We start from the raw sequence: 25,179 nt of genomic DNA, 5'->3' as shown, positions 1-25,179 counted from the left end.
CCCAAGGTCAATCATAATAATTACATTAAATGTTAATGGACAAAACATTCCAATTAATACCAGAGGTGATCAGAAGGGATTAAAAAAAAAAAAAAAAGCAACACCCAGTTATATGATGTCTAGAAAAGAGGCTCTCTGTTTTTTTAAATTAGCTTTTGTTTTTTATTTGATAATAGTGGACACACAATGAGAAACCGGACTCAAAGATAAAGAACATTAACGCATGCAAAGAGATATATTATATAAGGATCAAAGGTTTAATTCGTCAGGAAAATAATTGTTTCAAAACTTGTAATACCAGAGAACTTCAAAATACATGAAAGCACACTTGGAAGGATAAGAACTCTAAAATAATAGGGGCGCCTGGGTGGCTCAGTGAATTAAAGCCTCTGCCTTCGGCTCAGGTCATGCTCTCAGGGTCCTGGGATCGAGCCCCGCATCGGGCTCTCTGCTCAGCAGGGAGCCTGCTTCTTCCTCTCTCTCTGCCTGCCTCTCTGCCTACTTGTGATCTCTGTCTGTCAAATAAATAAATAAAATATTTTTTTAAAAAGAGCTCTAAAATAATAGCTATCTATGTTTTTAAAACTTTCACCTTCATTATCAAAGAACTTGAGTAGGTAGTTCTGGGTTGACAATTTTTTTCTCAGTTGGAGGAGATAATACTCTGTTGTCTTGTGGCTTCCTTGGGGCCCTAGCAAATCTACTCTTGTTTTAATTCTTTTTACTTCATGGGAAATCTGATGTTTCCCTCTGGTTGATTTAAAGTTCTCTTGTTGGTCTTTTGTAATCTGCAGTTTTCCCATGATTGCCCAAGGAATGGATTTATTCTTTTTTATGCTGTTTAGAATTGTTTTCTAAGTGTGCTTCCTGAACGCCTTTCATCCATTAAAAACATTTTCATCCATATTTCTCTATTTTAAATACGGCCTCATCTCTATGCTTCCTACTCTGTACTTTATGGAATATGATGAATTAAATTGAAGACAATTACAACATCCATTATAATAACATTGATTGAGTATTCACTGTACATATAGTGAGTTCAGGGGAATTAATGCATGTAGTGTTCACAGCTACTCCACCCAGTACTCTGGTTTCCCCCATTTGACACATGAAAACACCAAGACACAACAAGTCCTCCCCAATCAAAGGTTACCAAGAAGAAGAACCAAGGCCTGTAGGTGGGAATTTTGTAAGACAGAAAGAGAAGGAAAAGAAGAAAAGGCAGGAAATCAAGGAGTGGAAATGAGTAGGACATCACTTCCAGTGTTCTGTACATCATCTGCTTCAGGTTGAAACAAAATATTTATCATCACTGATGATAAAAATAAGATGTCTGGGTTGAGGATCTGCAAGTAGAAGTTTCTACCGTAACTACGTAAACAATACTATCAGACCTACCACTTCTAATCATCTTCTAAGAACCAGAGACCCATAAGACTATCCAGAAGGTCACCTTGGTCTATCTTCTTGCTTGAACAATGACACAATTGTATAAAAACATGAAGCCACAAATGCTTTACTCCAGGTACACTGGTGTCCAGGTCCACTTTCACTACATTGAGCTCCTGGACAGGATTGAAGAAAGAACTGAAATCTCAGGGTTTAAAAAAATGGTGGAAAGCATAATTATTTGTCCCACATGGAATGAATGAGTCAGCTGAGAGTTGTTCCCATGACCTCTGTAACAGTGTGTGGGTGGTGGGGAACAAGTGTCCCCATTTCTGCTCACCAAGCAGTGGAGAGGATGTCATATTCTTTGTCACATCCACAAAAGGGGAAGGTCCCACAACAGGGCTGCAACCATGGTTTCCAAAGGGTGTTGAACACTGAGAACTGCTGTGGGACAGGTGTGAGTGTCCTGCGATGCTCTTTGATGGCTGCCTCAACTTTCTTGACCACCGAGTCAAATAACACTTCATTATCAGGGTTAAGAGGTCGGGCCTCAGAAGGGTCTCTGGAGATGTCAAAGAGCAGTGGAGGGTCATGGTAGGTGACATCTCCAGAGCATGAACAGATGCCACTTCCATAACAGGCACCAGCCCCATCTGGGGAGAAGTTGGGAGTCACATAATGGACCTTCCACACCGTGGCACCTGGAAAACAGAAGTCCATTGGAATGGTATATTAATCATTTTAGGAGTCTTTCCATTAATATATTTCTCAAATACTTTTGCCAACAATTGATAAGCTTTTTTGAGTTGATTTTTCTAAGATTTAATTTATTTATTTGAGAGAGAGAGAGAGAGATAGGAAGCCTGAGCAGGGGGGAGGGGCCGAAGGAGAAGCAGACTCCCTGCTGAGCAGAGAGCCCAATGTGAGGCTCGATCCAAGGACCCTGAAATCATGACCCAAGCCAAAGGCAGATGCTTAACCAACTGAACCATCCTGGTGGCCCTGATCCTGGAAATTCTAGCTCCAACTGCTGGCATAGGCAAAGTGGAAAATTTTCTAAGGCTAAATACCAATTTCAGGTCTGATACTGACCAAGGTGATTTGTCAGGATGCGTCATTCTTTGTTCTTTTCTTCCTCCCTCTGCCCCTCTTTCTCTCTTCCTTCCCTGTTTCTGTTCTTTCTTCCTGAATAAATGGTTAATAGTTCTATTTCCAGAAATCAATTTTAGATGGAAAACATCAGAAGTGTTTCCCAGCCTCTGATCCATGAGGCTTACATAGAATTCTGTGAGAGGGGTTTTGCAGAAAGGCTAAGATTTTCTGATAAAATTAGGCTAAATCCCCTAACTCAGTCCTTTACCCGCTTTTCTCTTCTGTCTTTCTCCTCTATGGAGAGCAGAGGTGATGGCTGGAGAAACAGCAACCACTTTGCCACTAGACCATTAGAAGGAGCATAAGAATGAAAACGGGCATGCCAGAGGGGGCCAAGGAGAAATAGAGAAAGAACCCAGATCCTGGTCATGGTGTTGAGCACTTCCAACTTCTGAAATCCTTATTATGAAAATATAAGTAAAATTCTATTTGCTTGATGTTTTATAGTTAAATTTGGGAAATTTTTGTTGTTGAGGGGAGCTGTTTTGTTTTGTTACTTAGCATTGATCATGCCCCTAACTGTGACAGAATCTAGAAGGAAGAGGTTTTGTGGGTTTGTTCTAGTTTTATGTGGGAGATTGATCCACAGTAACCTAAAGAATGGATCATACCACAGTGGGTTTGTGGGTTTCTTCTAGTTTTATGGGGAGATTGACCCACACTAACCTAAGGAATGGATCACACCACAGTGGGTTTGTGGGTTTGTGGGTTTCTTCTAGTTTTATGGGGAGATTGACCCACACTAACCTAAAGAATGGATTATACCACAAGTGATGGGTCTCATGGAAGAAAAATCCATATATTTTCTGCAAATTAAGCTAACTCCCATGAAGTAAGAATTCTAGTGTCTACAGATGTAAGGAAATGAATATTCCTTGTTAATTTTTATTTGTTTCCATGAATCCTATAGTATAAAGGTAAGGAGGAGATGATTAACTGGAAGGGAACAGCCACTGCTGTGGGAGTTACACTGCAGACTTTATTCCTTGTTGCTAATTATTTCCATGTCCTTGGTTCTGGATATTTATATTCTCTCTTTCTGTCTCTTTCTCACTCTGATGTATTCATGCACAAGAGCTTACACACACCTCTAAAATCTACCATGTGGCAATGGCTGCTTAACTAACTTCTTTAAGGAAAAAGAATCATCATGGCTGGGTGCGGGGTGCATGGCCCAACTTCCCCCAAGAGGAAAAGGAAACGGGGTATGTCTTCATTGTGTTCCCACATGTCTGCCATCTTCATACTCACAGTCCTTCTGATGCCACCTGGCTGTGTGCAGGTAGACCCCACAGTAGTGGAAGAGGAACTCGTGCTCCGAGTGGGACACCCTGCCTTCCAGAAGGGGCATTAGGTTGCGGCCATCAATGATTCTTAGGAGAGAGGGAGAGATAAAGTGGTGAGAGAGGCATGATTTGGTCATACATGTTATGATAGGAAGGGTTCCTCTTCCTCTCCCCCTAGGAGGAGGAGGGGAAGGACCGGGAGAAGAAAAATGGACTCTAAAAAAACCTTATTACATATCTTCCCTCATTTTATAACAAAAAACAAACAAACAAAAAAGAAGTGAATCTTACACAATTTCTAAGACAGTGGGAGAGGGGAGTGGCTGGAGCTGCTTCCATACCTGTCCTGGGGCAAGATCCCTCCACCTATATAAGACAGGGTCGGGTAAATGTCCATTAGGCTCGTTGGCTCATCAATCACTTTCCCAGCCTCCAGGACTGTCGGCCACCGGAATATTCCTGGGACACGAATGCCCCCTTCCCAGCCGCCCATCCCCTGGCCACCTGAAACCAAAGATGAACGTCAATGATGAAGCCAAGTCAACCGTATTTCTCCAGTCAGTTGGGAATTACATCTAGAGGGAACGTTTTCTGCCGTTTGCCAAATTCATGCTAATGTGCTATATTCACACATGGAGAGAGATACAGAGTACCTCAGGTATATTTCTTGCATTCCAGAAGCTGAACCTCGACTTGGGAAAGTAGCCATCAGGTGACAAACCCAGCTGTCATAAATAAAAACAAGTGATGTCCTAATATGGTGCATTATTTGGTGCCAATGAGGACCACACAGTTTCCCTATTGTGAGAAAAGAGAACTTTCCATAAGCTAGCAAATCTTCAGTCTTCATTGGAATCACACTGGGCTCTAAAAGATGGATAAGTAAATGAGGCTCCAAGCAAGACCGGGGAAACAGGTTCTACCCGGATCATGCTGATCCTTGAGAGAAAATAAGGAATTTGAACTTTATTCAGTGACGAAGATGGAGACATCATAGAAACGTGAATGGTCCAGAGGTGGCGAAAGTGTTGAGATCCCATCTCAGACAAAGGATGTTTCCGGTGTTTTGGAGCACAAAATAGGTGAACCCTTGCTTTAGGCCCTACCCTGAGGCCAAGATGTTCATTGCAAAATAGATATACAGTCTTTAGCCAAATGACATAGTCAAGTTCATACAGACATACAAACAATGAGATTCTCTGGGTGGGGTGGGAAGAAACTCTTGCAAAGTAGGACAAACATGAAATTGAAATGTTCATGGAACAACTTTTACATGGTGGTTACTCCGGCAGTATGAATTACAACGGAAAGACAAGATGGGGTATCTCCATGTAGAAATGCGGAGACCTGAAGGGGGAAAACATTTAAGGACAAAGACTGCAGGCTAGCCAGCGTCCAAAGCTGTCCTAGCTCAGCAGCAGCACCCTTCTACCTGGAAAACTTAACAAGCTCCCTGTACTGAATTTATGTTTGTATACCAAAAACCAACAAACAAAAAAACAAACATAAACCCACCTTGACATTTTCATAGTCATATTTAATAGCCAGCAACTGTGTTAGGACCTACAACAAATCTAATCGTCTATGCAGACACCAAAATTTGCGTTTTAAATGGACTCAGCTCCTTCTGGTGAGCTAGGGGTCAGTTCCAAAGATAAAAATGGCTCACAACAATTTTGCTGTACCTCTTTGAGAGGTCTGCAAAGGCACTTTTTAGAGTGATGGTTTTATGCACACACAACCTCCCACCACACACACACACACACACACACACACACACACACACACACACACACACAGAGGCAATGTCACTACTAAAATCAATACATATATTACGGCATATATTAATTTTATTACACACCTTTGCTGCTAGGCTGGTCAACAATTTAGTCTACGCTAATTGACAGTAGGTCTATAGCAAGCTGGCGTGACCCACCAGAAAAGGTGAATGAATACATGTAGGAGGTCAGTTGCTGTCAATCAAAATATACAATGTTTCTATTGTATCTATCTATCTATCAATTATCTATCTATCTATCTATCCATGGATCAACCAATGTACCTATCATCTAGCTACCTATTAATTTTACCTATCACATCTTTGCAACCATACAGCCATATATCCATCCAACCATCCATCCATCCATCCATCATCCATCCAACCATCCATCCATCCATCCATTCATCCGTCCATCCAACCATCCATCCATCCATCCATCCAACCATCCATCCATCCATCCAGCCAGCCATCCATCCAACCATCCATCCATCCATCCATCCAACCATCCATCCATCCAGCCAGCCAGCCATCCATCCAACCATCCATCCATCCATCCATCCATGCATCCATCCAACCATCCATCCATCCATCCATCCAACCATCCATCCATCCATCCATCCAACCATCCATCCAACCATCCATCCATCCAGCCATCCATCCAACCATCCATCCATCCATCCATCCAACCATCCATCCATCCTTCCATCCATCCAACCATCCATCCATCCATCCATCATCCATCCAACCATCCATCCATCCATCCATCCATCCATCCATCCATCCATCCGTCTATGTGTGCATCTATCTATTCCATCATCTCTTTACTCTATCCATCCATCCATCCATCCATCCATCCCTCATCTACTTATCTATCCTAAATTGTTTCATAAAGTACAAGGAACTCCTAAAGTTCTGACTTTTGTAATGATGGCAAGTTTGACACGCTTTTACTTTTTTTGATTGGGGTTGGGGCGGTCAGAGTGAAGGAGCAAACACCAAATTCATTTTTAAACTCATCTGTTTAATCTACTTTGCCGATCCACAAGGGCAGACTCAGTGGGGCTACTGAGTAACCCAGCAGGTGTACATCAAGTAAGTCAGAAGAATCCATTCGCAGTGAGGAGGAAGGCACCCTCTCAAAATGAACACCTCCTTTCCTGATCATTTCACTATGTTTTAAGCATAGTGATAATATAATTGATTTCATTCCATTAAAGGCCTGGATTTGGGTTCTCTGGTCAGTATCATTCTAGTGGAAGTGGTTCTCAGCTAGAAAGGACTTTGGTCCTGGGAGACACTCGGCAATGTCTGGAAACAGTTTTGGTTGTCATATTTCAAGGGAAGAGGTAGGTGCTCCTGGCAACTCTAGGGTGATGACCAGGGACAAACTCAACACACTTACAGTGCCCAGAACACCCCACATCAAAGAGTCATCCAGCCCCAAACGCTCAGGGTGCCAAGCCTCAGAGACCTGCTTTAGATGGTCATTGAGACCCTCTGCATTTTCACTCAGGAGACTCTCATTACTTCAGGCACTTTGGTCTTAAATTCTCAGGAAGCACCCCAAACTTGCACCTTTTCCCGTCTGGTTTCATAAGAGGGGACAACTCCCACAAAATTCTCCAAACCCAGTTTGCAAATGAATGCACGTGCAGGCATAGAAAAGTACACGCCACTGGAGGGATGAAACTCAGACACATGGGGTCTCTGCACATCACCTTTGTAAAAGGCGAAAGATTTATACGATCTGAAGAGAAACCAGAGCATTGTCTGCACATCACCTTTGTAGACGCCGTTGTAGCCCCCCAGTTGGGCCTCGCCTTCCTGAACCTCCAGGCGACCCCCGTTATCAGAGGTGAAGTACACCAGCGTGTGGTTGGTCAGGAGCTCCCGGTCCAGGGTCTCCAGGATCCTACCTGGTGTGTGGGGGGGAACAAGAAACTCTCACCTTTCACCATGGGCCACTGTCAGTGCATGATGTCATTATTAGGCATGGGATAGCATTAACAGTATAATTAAGGGTTATTTTATGGTATAGGCTATCATAATAGACAATAAATTTTAATGCTGTAGTCTAATATATATGTAATATATTTAAGTATACTATATAGTAGAGACATAAATATATACTATATGCCATAGAATGCATATACTACAGAGTGTACAATATACAGTTGAGCTTTAGATGGGTAAAATTATTTGTTATATATTTTACATTATATAATTTATATATGTAGGTTAAAGCATATATTCAGTATAAATACATAATAAATAGAAAATACGTGATATAAATTATGTCTAATAATATAATAATAAACATTTTAACTTATATTTAAAATATAAAAATATATAAGATGTTTAGATATTATATTTTAAATAATAAATTATAATGCATAATCTATACTATAATATATGATAAGTATATTATTTGTATGTAAACATATAATTTATGTATTATAATCCTATATACTTCCTATATTATAAATATTATATGGTAATATGTAATATATGATGTGCAAATATGTAATATATGATATGTAGATATAATGAAATATTTATAACCATAAAAGTTATAATTAATAATACCTTAAAATAGTATATTAAATGTATAAATATATTATATATAAATATATATAGATATACATACATAAATAAATATGATCTATTATATAATATAATCTACTAAAATATTGTATAATATTTGATGATTATACGTTATCTAATAGTATTATATAATGGTTACTTATTATATAACACCAATAATATTTTATTATGTAATATGTAATTTTATTATATAACATTTAATACATCATTTTAGTTTTAGTTTTAATATTTTCTTACATAATACTTAAGAAATATAATATATATAAAATATATAAAAATATATGAATATAAAATAAAATATATACTACACATAGGAAATATATATTATATAATATATAAGAAAATATATTTATTTTTTGAATTACATAGGAAAACATATACATATCATATATTATATACATCCCTATGTATACACATACAATATATGAGAAACTATGAACTAGTATGAAGTATACATCAAGATCATCACTCAAAATCCAAGTAACCATCATGTCTGAGGCCTGTTGGTTCAAAGAAACTCACAAACACTAATAAAACAGAGAAGACGCTTTAAAAACTGACTTGTCCAGGAATAAAGCCACAGGTTCATACCCTTGCCCTGGAGAGCATGAGCCCCGCCTCGTAGAGGAGGCAGTAACCCCACACCCTCTCTGAGGGTTGCTCCTGACCTGCAGGTTATTCTTCTCCTTAAGCATGGGACCATAATGAGTCCTTCACGACACCCCGCCAGCGTCATGGTGATGTGTGAATAATCTCTGAAGGGGACAAAGGGCTTTTTGTTTTTCCCTTTAAATATTTATGTATTTCTTTTTCCCTCTAAATATTACACTTACTTATTTGTCAGAGAAAGAGAGAGACAGCAGAAGCAGGGGGAGCCACAGGGAAGGGAGAAGCAGGCTCCCCCCTGAGCAGGACACGGGGCTCCAATCCCGGGACCCTGGAAACACTACCTGAGCCAAAGGCAGATGCTTAACATATGGAGCCACTCAGGCATCCTGGGAACAAACGGCCTTTGAACAAAACAAGTAGAAAGCTGATCTAGCCACGTCCCAAACTATGCTGACTTAATTTCCAGTTCCTGCTGGACATCCACCTGGGCTCTGTATGGTGACACCACAGTCCTACTATCCAGGGTGACTCCCCCCCCCACCACAGTCTTGCCCCATTCAAACATGGAAAGACAACGCGGCCGGCTGCAAAGAAAACGGGTTTAAGCATCAACTCCTCAAACTTTCTGTTTCCTTGTTTAAAAGTGACTTGTTTTGGAAGCCACATTGGCCATTTTTTAGAAACGTTGTAGCCAGAAATTAACCTACTTTACAGCCCAGATTTCCTAAGAAAAAGATTATAATGGCTTTTTGGTAAGAGAATAATTTACATGTAAAGTATCAGTTCTCATTCATTCGAGCTGGCTATCGCCTTTAGCATAAAGGTTATCTGTAACTTATACCAAGTAAATAAAATACACGTGAATCCTTTCATTTCTTGTAAATACATACATGTAAACTTCTGTGTATGCAATGTGTAAAACATATAGAAGTGTGCGTGTACAAGTATGGGCATACGGCAACAGAATAGCCATAAAATCTTTTACAAGACAAAAATACAAGAAAAGAAAGCAAGAATAAAAACCTGCTAAAATATGTTTTTAAAGTACAGGTTCTCTCCAATAGAGGATTTAAAATATTCCTGGACACTTGGAGCTTTCAGGAGATCTGCTTTGTGTGTCATTCTGAGGACACCACAGTTACGGCTTCTTCTTGAGAAAGTTATTAATTTAGGAAATGAGTTAAGTGTAATCATCATATTACCAACTAGAAACACACACACACACACACACACACACACACACACACACAAGACACCTCTCTGATTTTTGATCTGCATCTGATTTTAATAGAATTTTCATAAGCCATGCAAGGGGAAAAATGCAGTGTTTTGGGAAGACGTCATGCAGAGAAATATCTATTTTTCATTTCTCCCATGTAAACAGGATTAGCCCGGGAATGCAATTAAAAATATTACTAAATGCAATTAATAGTACTTACAGAGCACCTGTGTATTTACACAGAGTACAGAATAAATGTAATTAGCTGTTTGTGGCAAATTCTGCATATAAAAAGGGACAGAAAGTCTATTTGCATCAAACAGCTCTGTGACTTTAGATACGAATGGACCAGAATGCCTTGTTTCCAAAGCAGATTATCCAGGACTGTAACAAACATCCAGGAAAAGAAAACAAAATCTTACAACTTCACTGAAGTTACAATGTTAGAAATGTTTTTACTGTAGCAGGTTTCAATGTTTGTATCTGCCAGGGAATTTAAAATATATATATATATATAGTAGCATGCACATACACACATATGAACAGTATATGTATATGTATATGTATATGAGCATTAATATTTAACGTGCATGGATACATTTTAAATATTAATTTAAATCAATCATATACTTAATTGATTTAATATTAATAGATATGAAATGCATGTTTATATATACCTAGGATATATAAAAGTGACATTTTTATATTTGAAAAACTTTAAAAATTTTTAATTCTGTGCCTATTAGTCTAGGTGGTTCTGCAGAGAACACTTTCCAAAAAGTAGCAGGAAAAAAAAATACTTCCTTACACTTTTTGAGATGAAGAAATACTCCATCCTGCGCAATTGATGGAAAAGGCTATTTGGAAAGCACGATTCGTTGTCTTACTGATATGCATATGGTGTTCCCTCCTCTCCCTACACCCCCAGGTCCTCATTTATGACCCGTTGTGTTTGTTTCCACATTGACCCTTATGACTTTGAAACAAATGACTTCAGTTAAGGTAAATCCCCTCCACATTTCTAAGCCTTTCCCGTAAAAATGAGCTAAGGAGAAAAGCACATTTCCTTTCCTATCTATCAGAATGATGGGGAAAGGCAGTCTTTTACTACCGTGTTGAACAGTCTTTATTTTAAAGATGCGAAAATCCCATATTTATAGTAGCAACTGTTTTCAGGCAGGGAATACTCACTGATTTTGCTGCACCGACAGCCAGACTTTGATTCCGTTCCTGGGAACAGATATTCCCCGAGTGCCCAAGATCCACAAGGGGCTGTCCGTTGTTTGAGGCAATCTGTATGCATTCACTTTCTCTAGCCCAGGCATCAGATGGCTAAGATCGTGTTTCTGGACACTTACCCACCATCCAATCCATTTCTTCGACATTATCCCCATAGAGTCCGTATTTACTGTGCCCCACAAACTTCTCCTTGGTGATCAGTGGAGTATGGACATGCAGGAAGGACACAAACAGGAGGAAAGGACTGCGTTTGTACCTAAGGGATGGAACGGGAACTGAGTTATCGTCACCCACAAAGGTGTTTTCTCCAGGACTAGGATTCCACATCAGCTGAAAGATCTCACAACAGTTGATAGAGGTTGTCTACGTCCCTACGTGACCAATGCCCCTGACAAGATTAACAAATAGCCCAGCAGAATGTCCGCGGAGAGGCCATGAGTAGGAATAAAGAATATTGGGATGTTTGCATTAGCAACAAAATAGTGAGTGCAATCTGTCTTCTGAAGAAAGACTTCTTCATTCCTTTCTCCTCCTCTTCTTCTATGCTGTCTGGGACATAAATGTGATGGCTGGAGCTTTGGCATTAACTTTGGGCTAGGAGGCTGCTTACGCAGAATCACAGGTAGCCAGATAGAAGGATCTAAGGTGCTCATACATCTTGTCTGTTGTGTTCTGCACATCAGTATCCAATGAGGCCACTTAAGACTCCTCCTCACACACTTTTAGAACTGGGCATTATAAAGGGGGAAGGGCGTAGAGATTGGATGTGTTCTGTCACAGACAGCCACGGGAGTGACAACCAGAGCTGAGTGACTATGTTGTGACCACTGTGTTAGAACAAAGACTGAAAGTGTATGAGTAGATGGGATCCCACTGTTGGACACATTAACCCCACAGCATTACACATTTTCCTCTTCCATCCACTCCACTGAAACCCATACACACCATCTCAAAGAGCATCCACACCCACAACTCAATCTGCTTCTGGCTAGTAACCTAGAAGGGAGCCAGCATGCAAATTGGGAGACAATTACCTTCATGCCCACATTGTTTGTATTGAACACATAAAACTTCAAATCAGGTATCTATACATAAAAAGACTCCCTCATCATTCATGCACACAAAAGGATTTTCCAGCTGCTGCTAAAGCACACTAAACCAACATCAATCCCAAAGGTTGAATCCATTTAGATCCCAATCCATATTGAAGTGATATGGACCAAAGTATAGGGATTCCAGTGTTGATAAAAAAGAGTGAGCAAGATATATTTCTTTACCCTTTCAGTGTTTATAATTTGCAGGAAATGCAATGCTCAGTTTTATCCGCAGGAGAGATTCTAGTATATGAAAATATCACACACAGACCCACGAAGGTCCGTAACCCCAAGATGAACCAACTTCTCTGAAATACAAGCAAGATTCCCATGCATGAAATCGGACCACAAAAAGCTCCATACCTGTCGATAAAGGCAAGAGCCTCCTTGAGCATGAGGGAACCTACTCTGTCTTCCCTCATTGGCTGCTGGATGATTTCATGGTTTCTCATAAGAATGCAGTTCCAACGTCGAGTAAACCCATAACTGGAGTACCAGACAATGAAAAAGACAAAGGCAAGAAGAGCAAAGGCGATGATGACCTTCCACGGAACGGAGAACCAGTGGGCGAACTTGGGGATGAGCAGCAGGAGGGGCACCAGACCGAGCACCGCCGTGGAGATCCAGAGTTTGATCCGTAGCCAGCGGTGAAGCTCTGCGGTCTTGGATGTCTGACAGTCGTTGAGGAGGCCAAAGGGCAACCCGTAGAAGTAGTCAAACCCATGGTTGAGAGGGTGGTAACAGTGATCATCCCGAGAGGCGCAGCTCAAACCCAGGTGCCACTTGCCTGTGGGAAAAACAGAATGGCAGCCTATACATCCACCTGTTTCTAGAAAGTGGGCTTTGCTTAGCAAAAGCTAAGTATGACTTGCACTGTCTTGCTGTGGAGGCATCTTCTTGGTACCCCAGTCACGGCCCTGAGGATGCTCAGAAAGTTATCATAACTGTCACCAACACTGCTTTCTCTACACCCTGCATCTTCCCAACTCAAAGAGGGCAGTAGAAACCCCTTTGCTCATTGCTCTCTCTCACTCTAAAATAAATAAATCTTTAAAAATATAAAAATAAATAAAAATTCACTCATTTCTCTGCTGGTAATGATGTTATGAAAACAGTAAACCCCCTGTCCTGTCCCCCTACAGAATATTCCATTTTGGTGATAGCGATGGACAAGCCCATTTGCTTTTGGTTCCCATGATTCTTCCCATACTCTGCTCAATATACCAAAGGTCCCGGAAAATCGTGCATTGAATCCCTACCCCACATGTCTCCTTTCAACAAGAGGGAAGCTGGCATGGGTCCAGCTGACATCCCAGGAAGATTAAATCACACAAAAAAGGGAAGTGCATGAACATGCTTCCGAGTTCAGAGTCCTGCGGGCCATACCTATGAGTCCCGTGCGGTAGCCGCGATGCTGCAGCAACTTGGCAAAGGTCGTCTCATTGGTGGGCAGACCACCCGAGCCTCCAAGCCAGGTGAGCCCTCGGTTCAGGTTGAAGGAAGATGCCATTCCTGAAGTCAGAGAAGGAGGCACCCCGTGAGTCTCACTGTCCCTCTTTCATGACCCTCACGACAAACGCCAGGATTCATCCTGCTCTCCTTGAAATGTCTTCTACTGAGCCTCCACCATTCTGTTCCCTCACTTTTTTGTTTCTACTTAGCTTGTTCTCACATCTCTCAAAGGCACATGCTCTGTGCGGATCAGGGTCACCAGCTCACACACGATACCAGGTCACACTGGAATTTCATATGAACAATGAATGGTGTCTTAGTATAAGCACCAGATGTTGCATGGGGCATACTAAAAATCTAGTCATCAATGATTCAAAATTCAAATGTAACTGTGTATGTGACTCTGGATGATATCTTTGGACCTCAGTCATGAACTTCGATGTCATCTCTCTACTTAGTGAGAAACCCACATCTTCTCCAGACCCTCCTCTGAAGCTGAGGTCCTATCTAGACGTCTCTATACTTAGGAGCCCAAATCACAACATGACCAACACAGAGTCCGTGGTCATTGTACTTCAAACGTGCTTCAACAAAGGACATTATGATTCCCCCAGCCACCCAATGCATGAATTCCTTTGGGATCCTCCTCTCACTCCGCTTCTTCTGTCCAATCCCATGTCAAGTCCTGATAACTCTACGCCAGTGAACAGTTTGAATAATTATCTCCCATGCCATAGCTTTTGAGAAGAGATTCAGCTGGTCTGTGCTTGGATGTCCACCAGCCAAATGCTTTCCACCATCCCACGACCTTCTGAAGAACCCTTCCAACCCATTTCTGTACCATAGTCAAACCTCATTACTGCCCGCCCCTCACCTTCTATTGAAATCTAAATCTGGGGTAGAGCTTACACTATGTTTGCTAATCTGAGACAACTGATTATTGCTGTGGCTGCCTCATTGACCTTTTGCATTCATGCCTGACTGCATTGTCTGTGCATGCCCCTTCCTCTGCTGAGCACACCCTCCCTCCCAACTCCTCACATTTCAAGCAACATCATCCAGGAGGACTTTCCTGGAATGCTGGAGGGTCTCCTGTGAGCTTCCTGTGCTCACTGAACTATTCCTTGCATCTTGACTACTGAAACTTTGTGCCTTGAGGTGCACATGACCTACTGATGTTACAACCAACATGAATAAATCTATATGAGGCACCTGGGTGGCTCAGTAGGTTAAAGCCTCTGCCTTCAGCTCAAATCATGATTCCAGGGTCCTGGGATGGAGCCCCGCATCGGGCTCTCTGCTCAGCAGGGAGCCTGTTTCCTCCTCTGTCTCTCTCTGCCTGTTTCTCTGTCTACCTGTGATCTCTGTCAAATAAATAAATAAAATCTTTTAAAAAAATAATAAACCTACACATGAAAGGCATCACACAAACATGCACAATCAATTAAAAAAAATAAAAATATGTTAAAATAGCATTGGATCCTATCTGCCTCTCGTTTTTCTGTTCTCAACAGAAATAAGTACATTAAAAGGGATGCCTTTTGCCAAATCCTAAAAGACAAAAGCCTATTTATCATTTTCAAGAAAAGTGGTTACATCGTTTAATTAATTATAAATATATGTATAGATGTTAGTGTGTGTATACAAATTTGATGGAGCAGAATTTTGATCTCATCTTCTTGCATGAGGAGAAACCCATGTCTCCTCCAGACCCTTCTCTGAGTTTGAGGTCCTATGTAGGCATTTCTATACTTGGGTAGAAACTTAGGGATTGGGAATATTGATAACTTCTACATCACAAAATGTTGAAAATGTTGCATCTCTATACCTGATATATACTCTCTATATATCTCTATACTTGATGTAGGCATCACTATGCTTGGGTAGAAACTTAGACACTTACGGATTGGGAATATTGGTAACTTCTACATCATAAAAAGTTCAAAATACTACAGCTGAGTATAAAAATCGATATTTGTAATGTTGATGCTACAACGTCACGTTGTGCGTGTGCGTGAGACAGAGAATATGTACGAGGCTCCTTCTTTTCCTTGTTCTTCCCAAGACCTAGGAGAAGAAAGCATGGCATAAAGACAACATCATCCTCACATAGCCCTGCCCCACCTGTTCGGACGGGGTACCGGCCGGTCAGGAAGGCAGCCCGACTCGGGGTGCATACGGAGGCAGCTGCCAGGTGCTGGGTGAGCCTCACGCCCTCGCTTGCCAGGCGGTCAATATTGGGTGTGCTGCGGACAGAGAGAGGATTCAGCACATGGGTCTCTACTGCTCAACAAGAGAAAGAACATTGAAAGCCATACTGCTTCGAGTCCAGTGGACTGTCTTTCCAGTAGACCTGAAATACATGCCTCTTAAACGTCAGTCTGTTGACCTGTTCGCATGTCTGCCTGACGGCCCCAAGGAGATGGAAAGTAGACTTTAAAACAATGTATCTGGGGCGCCTGGGTGGCTCAGTGGGTTAAGCCGCTGCCTTCGGCTCAGGTCATGATCTCAGAGTCCTGGGATCGAGTCCCGCATCGGGCTCTCTGCTCAGCGGAGAGCCTGCTTCCCTCTCTCTCTCTCTCTGCCTGCCTCTCCATCTACTTGTGATTTCTCTCTGTCAAATAAATAAATAAAATCTTTAAAAAAAAAAAAAAAGATATACATATTAAAAAAAAAAAAAACAATGTATCTTCAGGCAAAACAATTGCAGACTAATCGAGGTCCGCAGGTATAATTAAACCTTAGCCAGTCTGAGCTCATAGGCGTTTCAATGCTAACGTTAGTCCGTTTGCTCATAATATATTCCTGAAGTGAACGGATGACTTGGGTTACATAAAATTTTACTGTATTTCTGGTAGTAAAAATGTGTCTTTCTTTTTAATAACCAAATGGGGACATTTTGGGGTTTCGTTTACTGCCCATGTTGTTCGTCGGCTAAGGTATCGTGATCTTAACAACTTGTGAATGACATCTTAGTCTCATAAGCCCCCAACAGTGCGATAGGAGACAGAGTTGTGCACCCGCCCCCAACATTCTCACTATCTGTGTCAGGGAGACCTGTGTAGCCCGATGTCGGGTGCAGGTACACTCAATGTGTGGTTGAGAGTGACAGTACCAGAGTCTCAAGCGATGTCTCCCGCCTTACCCATCACTTGCTCGCGGAAATTAAACAAGGAAACACGTGGGCTCATGCAGACCTTCAATGCCTCCAAGAAGACTGGCTCCTTTCCAAGTCCAAAAATATACTTAAAATTCAGGACTATTCCGTGAGCCACATTCCAAGCAGGAAGGGCAGTATTTAAACTCAGACTAAGAGGCACAGTGTATTTGCACATGAATAACATTTGCCTGGGGCTGGGGACCAAGGGGCATTCAGCAGATGGATCATGGTCACTGAAGGCTTCGGAAATAATTCAGGGAAGACCATGAGAAGCTTTCATGCCATTCGTCTCTGCCATGGGACATTATCCAATACAGACAGAAAGGAAGGAATGACACCCGCTACCGCGTCATTGAAAACACGATGTTCGGTGAAAGAAACCGCACACCAAAGGGCACATCATGTGTATTATGGGCTGAGTGGTGGTCCCCAAAATTCATAAGTAGGAGTCCTATCCCTCGGGACCTCAGAATGGGACCATTTCTGGAGTTTGTGGTCCCATTAGAGGGAGAAGCTAATGGGGAAAAAGAGTTAAAACTGAAGTCAGAGGTGGGTCCTTATAACAGGAGATGAGAACACACAGAGCGATGGCCACATAAGGACACAGGGGAAGATGGGGTCTACACACCAGGGAGAGGGGTTCAGGAGGAATTGGCCTCAGCCCTGCCTAGATATCAGACCCCCAGCCTCAGCCCTGCCTGGGTCTCACACTCCCAGCCTCGGCCCTACCTGGATCTCAGACCCCCAGCCTCATCCCTACCTGGATCTCACACTCCCAGCTCCAGGACCAGGAGGGAATCCATGTGTGTTGCTGAAGCAGCTCAGGATGTAGCATTTCTGGAATGAGCCAATCCCAAGCGACAGAGCACATTGGTGATTGCTAGGAGCTGAGGGCTGAGGGCTGAGGAGCAGAGGCAACTGGTACTAGGTATGGGGTTGTCTTTTGGGGGCACACAGAAGTTCTGGAAGCGGATGGAAGGCACGGCTGTACCACCCTGTGCATGGGCTCTGCCCCCGGAACGGTGACCTTTCCGTGGGTTACAGAGGAGCTGCCATGTTAGGCGAATCTCCCCTCAAAAGCAGGACAGCAGCCACCAGACCTGGGAAAGCAGGATGCAAAGGCTGAGCTCTGCTTTTCCTAGTGCCTGAGAATGGTCAATGCTGGCCAGCCCCGTGCTAGGGTCCAGCTGCTCCCGAAGGCCTGGGGCACACCCCTCCCTCCACAGTGGGGCAGGGACAGCTTCCTTACCTCACTGTGTTATTACCATAGCAGCAAATGTCCCCCACCCCAAGGTCGTCAGCCATCAGCAGCACGATGTTGGGCCTGGAGTTCCTCGTGGTAAAGGCCGCACTCAAGCCCCCCAGCCAGCAGCACAGGCACACCGACAGCCGGCTGGTCCTGGAAGCATTTGGGGATGTGACAAACAGCAACACACACGGTCAATCTGGGCCTGCCTTACGGACAGCTGAGAAGGCGCCGTCGTGCTATTTCTTACCAACGCCCGCCACACAGGACCCCTGGCCTACCTTCCTCGGAAACCAGAAGTTATTTTATTTTACGTGTTTATTCTTTATTTATTTTTAAAGATTTTATTTATTTATTTGAGGCAGAGAAAGAGAGATGGAACACAGCAAGGAAGAGAAGCAGAGGGAGAGGGAGAAGCAGATTCCCTGGGGAGGATGCAGGATTCGATCCCAGGACCCCAAGATCATGACCTGAGCCGAAAGCAGATGCTAAACCGACTGAGCCACCCAGGCGCCCCCAGAATGTTTATTTAAAGTCCTATTCCATGTTAACATGGTATAACATACACATTAATTTTCTATGCCTGGTGATATTTAAATTCTTATAACTTTCCCAACTGTTTCATGATATGAGACTCTTAAATACTGTTTAAACCTGAGTGGGAGGCCTAGTAATTGTATTTATTTGAATAAAAATGTAAATAAAGTAGAAAATCAGGAGCAAATCGTTAGCGAGCCTGGCTTTTTTTTTCTTTTGATGCTCAGTTGTACTTCTTAATCCATTAAAATGTGCATTTAAAATAACATTGAGAATTCTTTTAACATCTGAAAAAGGAAAATTGGCATACTTGCATATGCTCCTAAGTGTTAGGCTGTAGACTCATGCATTTGTAACTATTAAATGCTATCATATGCTCCAAAAAGATTTTGAACAAAATCGTTCCCAGTTGAGGACCATTTTCTCACGCAGAAAAGTGGTTCCAAAACCCCAAATTCCAACTGATCCATTCCCCTCCAAGCCCTGCTCACTCTACGTCAAAAAAATGCATCTTAAAACCATTTGCATGCACCCACCTACAGGCCCCGTCATGGCAAGCCAACTAACTCAAAGTGTGTCTCAGTTGGATTCCTCAAAACTTTCCCAAATGGCCTGGCCCGTCCCATTTTGGCCACTTGAGTGCCCTCCAAAATGCAGCTAACCTGAGCAACCTTATCCTATCAATCTGGTTGCAACGCTCCCCAACCAAGTCCAATGGCTTCCCATTGCGCCATGATTGGCAAGCTGCACCAAGTGATGTTCTACGCTGTTCCGTCATGCTTTCCTCTCACTACCCATCCCCCAGCCTTTGCTCATCCATGGGCATCCTTAAAATCCCTACAACGACCTATGACTTTGGACCTTGGGCAACCTGATGAATTTGCATACATGCCGTCACTCGTAAGGTAAGCGTCGCTTCCTCAGAAAAGCATCCTGTGGGACGTCAGCAACCCACAGCCCCTGGCACACCCCTCATTATCTGTAGCAGGTTTAGGGCTGATGCAGTAGACCAAACATCAGCCAGGGTAAGGAACACAGGACAGAGAACCCTTCTGTCCGGGATACAGAGAAAAAGGATGGTTTACAAGGTCACCTACTCACCAGTTAGAGAATGGCTGCTTCATGACTATGTGTGCTGCTCCCCTAGGGAAGAAAAAGAAAAAAAAAACAAGAACTGTAGAGCCGACCTTTGTCTCATTGCCAGGCGGTGGATCCAAAGGAAACTGTTCATATGGTCACTGTCTCAATCCTTCATAGCTCATTTGCAAACCAGTCATGTTTGCCCAGAGAGAATCTAACAAAGAACACGACCCAGTCATTTCTGGGTAGATGTCATGGCAGATTTCCAACACATGATGTGGATCTGACAACAAAAACCCTTCATGGCAGTCACTGAAATACATAAGTCGCCGACGAGTGGGCAGGCATTCCGTAACTATGTGTACCAGGCATACGGTATGTATGGTACACAGCTACAAGGAACATTTTCCTTCCCAAGGTTGATAAGCAATGTCTACCTTAAAAAAACACAGTGATGAACAATATGGACATATGGCGATGTTGCCCCAACTCTTTGAGTGTAAGAAGGCATGTTAGCAGCTATAATTATGATCCTTTTATAAGAGTCCAAAGAGTGATAGAGTCCTGTCTTCTCCCCACAGAAGATCCCCAAATGGCTCCAAGTTGGTGATACTTGGTAGGCTGAGGAACCTCCCCACAAGGCAAATGGTATGTACTAACCATTAATGACACCACCCTAGAGTTTATAGGGCTTTTTCATCCCCAAGGCATCTCCAATGTTCCTTTTGGATCCTTAAAATACCTCCCCATGCTTGCCTGGAAGGCTTTATGACACTTCTCTTGTTTTATGGTAGAGGGAGCTGGGGTCATACAGCCTAGAACACTTTCACAGAGGCTGGTAAATTGCAGGTGTGGCATTCAGAAGGTCTCTTCCTTATAATCATGTGTGTGTGTGTGTGTCCAATTCCCAGGGCTCCCTTGTCATCTTAGACCTCCAGGAAGACTCTTGGGTGGGATGATTTTCCTGGGCCACTTGGTGAAGCTGACCCTCCCTTTGCCTCTGCCCCACAGAAACCTCCATCAATACTTGTGTACCCAACTGATTTCCATGGTGACCTCCCAAGAAGCCATACTCTAATGTTTCCTCTCTCCAGCCCCATTGCCTCACACATTACATGGCATTCCTGTAAATTTCCAGAAGTTTCCAAAATGCATTTCTAGTTCATGCTCACCAAAGACATCGAGTATTTCCCAAGGGTTGCATGAAAGATGCAAGAATGGTGTTGTTGTTGTTGTTGTTTTTAGTTTACCAACTGTAGCCATATCCATCTCAATTTTCTAAGAATGTATCTCTCCAACCCAAGATTGGTAAACTCACCGTGGATGGTCCTAGTCACGTGCAAAGATCTTTCTAACCAACAAGAAATAAAAGCTATTTATAAAGTAGATGGAAATCAGAGTTACAACAGAGCTCCTACTGTCTCAAAGAATTATACATATCAAATCAAGGAGAATGTGTCTACCCAGGAAGCTCCTCTACACCGTTCTGCACAACCCATTTCTCCCCTTCCTCCCCCACACCCAGATTTTAACAGAGGAGTTTTTTTCAAGGTGGGCAAACCAGTGATGCATATTTGGGCTTCTGGAGATGGACAAATGCTAGAGACTGGTATCATAGATCAATGTGGTTTTCCAAATTGGTTTTATTTCCCAGCTATCTTTGAAGAGATGTTCGAAGTTATGGACCTAATCAAGAAGCACTGCTCAAAATCCTATTCTATAAGGTCATGTTATTAACTGAAAAGGCAGGAAATACATTAGCCAACAAAAGAATTACATCCTCAAATGGATAAAAATGCAAATGCAGATGTGTGTGGTCTATATTCTTTCATAGGGAGAATGAGAGTCAAAAACCAACCCACATGAAGCAAAACCCCAAAACCAGTGCTCTTGGTTGGTGGTATGGACCTTCCAAAATGGTGGGGGGGAAAATGCAACTATGTGAGTGACTGATATGTTAGTTAGCCGATTTTTGGTAATCACTTTGTAATACATACTGACAGCAAATCATCACATTGTATGTCTTAAATTTACCATGTTCTGTGTCAATTCCATCTCAACAAACCTGGGGGAAAAAGCCTTAAAAATTCCTGATTTTCATGTTTTCACCTTTAGAGGTTACCTCCCAATGACCCAGAAATAGCAAAACATATTAGTCATGGACACTTTAGTGAGAGAGAGTTTCTCAGGTAGTTACACGGAAGAAACTGGAGATGGTGCCTTATATGCAAATATAAGGGTATTATATGCAAATAGGGTATTTCCAGATGTGATGAAGTAAAGGATCTGGAGATGACACCATTGAGGATGAGAGTGGCCCTAAATCCAAGTAAGGTGTCCTTGTAAGAGACAGAAGAGGAGAAACAAACATAGAGAAGAAGCCATGTGAGGACAAAGCCAGAGATGGGAAGGGTGTGGCCATAAACCCAGGGACGCCTGGAGCCCCAGAAGCTGGAGGAGGCAGGAAGGACCCTCCCATGGAGGTTCAGGAGAGCGCACAGCCCTGCCCCGCCTGGATCTCAGCAGCCCTTCCCCAACTGGATCTCAGACTCTGGTCTCCAGAACTGGGGGAGGTTACACTTATGTTGCTGTAAGCCCTCAGTCTGTGGTCATTTGTTACAGCAGCCCCAGGAAACAAATACATTTTTAAGAAAGATTCCAAGAAAATTACCTGCACGCTTAGCCAGTGCAAGTTTTGTGAGGGGATGCTGCCACTCAGTATTAAATTTTTGAGAAATCATAAGCAATGGCACACCATGGTGTGCCATTCTTATCACTCCAGAGGCAACAGGCAAAAGGCAGGGGTAAGGTTGTTGATTGCAACCTTGCTTTTCCACAGAATCAGGAGGAAGCCATCTGAAATCAGGCTGAAGAGGAAGGGATAAATATACTCACAGTGCAAAAATCTATGCTATCTCCTTTAAAGTAAGGAAGATGCACTCACTGATCTTTTGGGGTTCTTTGATGGTAAAGCTGTATAATTCTGGGAGGCATTCCTCAACCACAGCTGAAATCAAAACAGTAATTACTTTTATGGGACCTTTCATCCAAGGACACCGCGATGCTACCTGGATGTTATCTCCTCAAGCTTTGGAGGAAGGACAGTAATACTATGATTACTCCCACTCTTCTGTGGATCCAGGGGGTTCTAGGGGTTAGGGTATAGCTTAGGGCCAACTAATAAAGCCAAATGCAGCCTCTCCACTAATTAAAACATTCTCCCTATTAATATTCACTAACAAAAATCTTCTAGCCACAGAGACCAGTCTCGGAAGTGCCCATATGTTCTTCCAAAAAGTTCCTTCTTTCCCTTACACACCTGGAAAATCACATAATTATAGAACCAAAGCCACAGTCGACTTACAGAGTGGACCCATGAGGGTGGCTTGATGCCCTGCGAAGCACCGGCATGTTATCTTTGTGGGGGTAATCCATAGGTAGGTGAGCAACTCAAAGACATGATTGCGACCCAGGAAGAACTGGACAAAATTCAGCCTACCATACTTGAAATGGAGCAAATAGTTCATCATAATTTTCAACTGAGCATCTCCTTCCTTTCTTTGCTGTGTGTTCAGAACCAACATCTGCAGCTGGGCCAGTCAACACAGCTAAAGCAGGGGAGATGCCTAAAGACAGAAATTCCCATTTGTGTCTTTAACAAGAGCAGAGAAGAGGCAGAGTTGGGAAATCGGTCAAATCCAGGTCGGGTTCTCTCAGTTGCGGCACTGTGGGTGTCTGGAGCTGAATGGTTCTCTGGGGTGGGACATCTTGGACACTGTCAGGTGAGGAGCAGCATCTCTGGTCTCCACGCACCATGTGCCAGGAGCACCCCCTCCCCAGATACAACAACCCCAATTATTTCTACACATCGCCAAGTGTCCCCTGGGGCATGAAATCATCCCGTCTCCATGGTGAGCTCCGCCGAGTGGAGTGGAGCTCCACTCAGCTCCGCTGAACCAGTAGGAACTCATTCTTGGATGATTTCAAATGTTGCTTACTCATCATGCAAAATTCTGATTTTCTCATCCAGGTTGTTAATTTAGAATAGAATCTCTGTGATTTTCTTCCCTCCCCCTAATTTAAATATATGAATAAAAATTGAATGTAACAATTTTCTCCTTGCTTTATTTTAACAATTCCTGCTGGAAAGAATTTAATATGTTGACTTGTGGTTCTTCACTTAAGAGACTTCTAAAAGATCCACATATTTCCCCAAACTTCCTCCAAATTGACTGAGATTCAATATTTAATATTTATTAAATATTACTTATTTATTATTATTTTAATATTTATTTATTTATTAGAGACCTCAAGAGAGAGCATGAGCAAAGACGAGGGGTAGAGGCAGAGGGAGAAGGAGACTCCCTGTTGAGCAAGAAGCTGGACATAGGGCTCAATCCCAGACCCTGAGATTGTGTCCTGAGTTGAAGGCAGATGCTTAACTGACTGAGCGACCCAGGCGCCCCTATTCTATGACTCTTGCAACATCATTATTATAAAATATAAAAGACAATACTCAACAGCATGAAAAAAAATTTAAATATCTGTTATTAAAAAATACTCTTTTTTCCTCCTAACAGTTCATATAAACCCACATTTTCTGCTGGATGAGATAAACCCATCTCTCCATTATATGCTTTCCACTAAGGAAAAGTCCACTAGTAAAATATTAAATGGCAACCATTATGAAGTAAATTTAGAGACCAGAAACCTGGTTTCTTTTTTTTTTTTTTAAGATTTTATTTATTTATTTGACAGACAGAGATCACAAGTAGGCAGAGAGGCAGATGTGGGGGGTGGAATCAGGCTCCCCGCTGAGCAGAGAGCCCGATGTGGGGCTCCATCCCAAGACTCTGAGATCATGACCTGAGCTGAAAGCAGAGGCTTTAACCCACTGAGCCACCCAGGCGCCCCCAGAAACCTGGTTTCTAAATCAGCAAAACTGTTATGCCCTGTGTCAGCTTGTGATTTTCAATATTTTGGTATTCACTGAGTCACTGTAATGGTGCACGCTGCATTCTCCCATTCAGGGATTATAACAGATAGCAGAATGAAAGAAACAGAGGAAAGAAGGAAGGAAAGAAGGAAGGAAGGGGAAGAAGAGAGAAAGGGAGAGAGGAAGGAAGGAAGGAAGGAAGGAAGGAAGGAAGATTTTAGAGTAAACTTACTTGTATAGACTTTATGTCATTTTACTACCAAGCAAAGGTCACCCACCTCCATGACCTTTGATTAGCCCACTTACTTGTCTTCCTAGGAATAACATAAATACCCTTAAACACATAAAATCCACATTTTGCAAGTGTCTGCTCACAGGTGAAGGGATAAA

At 42.5% G+C, this 25,179-nt stretch overlaps 1 protein-coding gene across 1 annotated transcript; it reads right to left on the bottom strand.

Moving 5' to 3' along the window:
- Window positions 1-1,728: 1,728 nt before the first annotated feature.
- On the bottom strand, window positions 1,729-19,551 carry ARSH (arylsulfatase family member H). Its single transcript, XM_032331544.1, has 10 exons — window positions 19,436-19,551; window positions 18,240-18,389; window positions 15,955-16,076; window positions 13,765-13,890; window positions 12,742-13,165; window positions 11,404-11,540; window positions 7,395-7,529; window positions 4,175-4,337; window positions 3,799-3,920; window positions 1,729-2,096 (listed from the first exon to the last, which is right to left on the bottom strand). The coding sequence occupies exons 1-10, from the start codon at window positions 19,549-19,551 to the stop codon at window positions 1,729-1,731; spliced, it is 1,863 nt and encodes a 620-aa protein (XP_032187435.1).
- Between the last annotated feature and the right edge of the window lie 5,628 nt (window positions 19,552-25,179).

This window comes from Mustela erminea, chromosome X, assembly GCF_009829155.1.
Source record: "Mustela erminea isolate mMusErm1 chromosome X, mMusErm1.Pri, whole genome shotgun sequence".
Lineage (NCBI taxonomy): Eukaryota > Metazoa > Chordata > Mammalia > Carnivora > Mustelidae > Mustela > Mustela erminea.
This window is presented reverse-complemented; position numbering and strand designations above follow the sequence as displayed.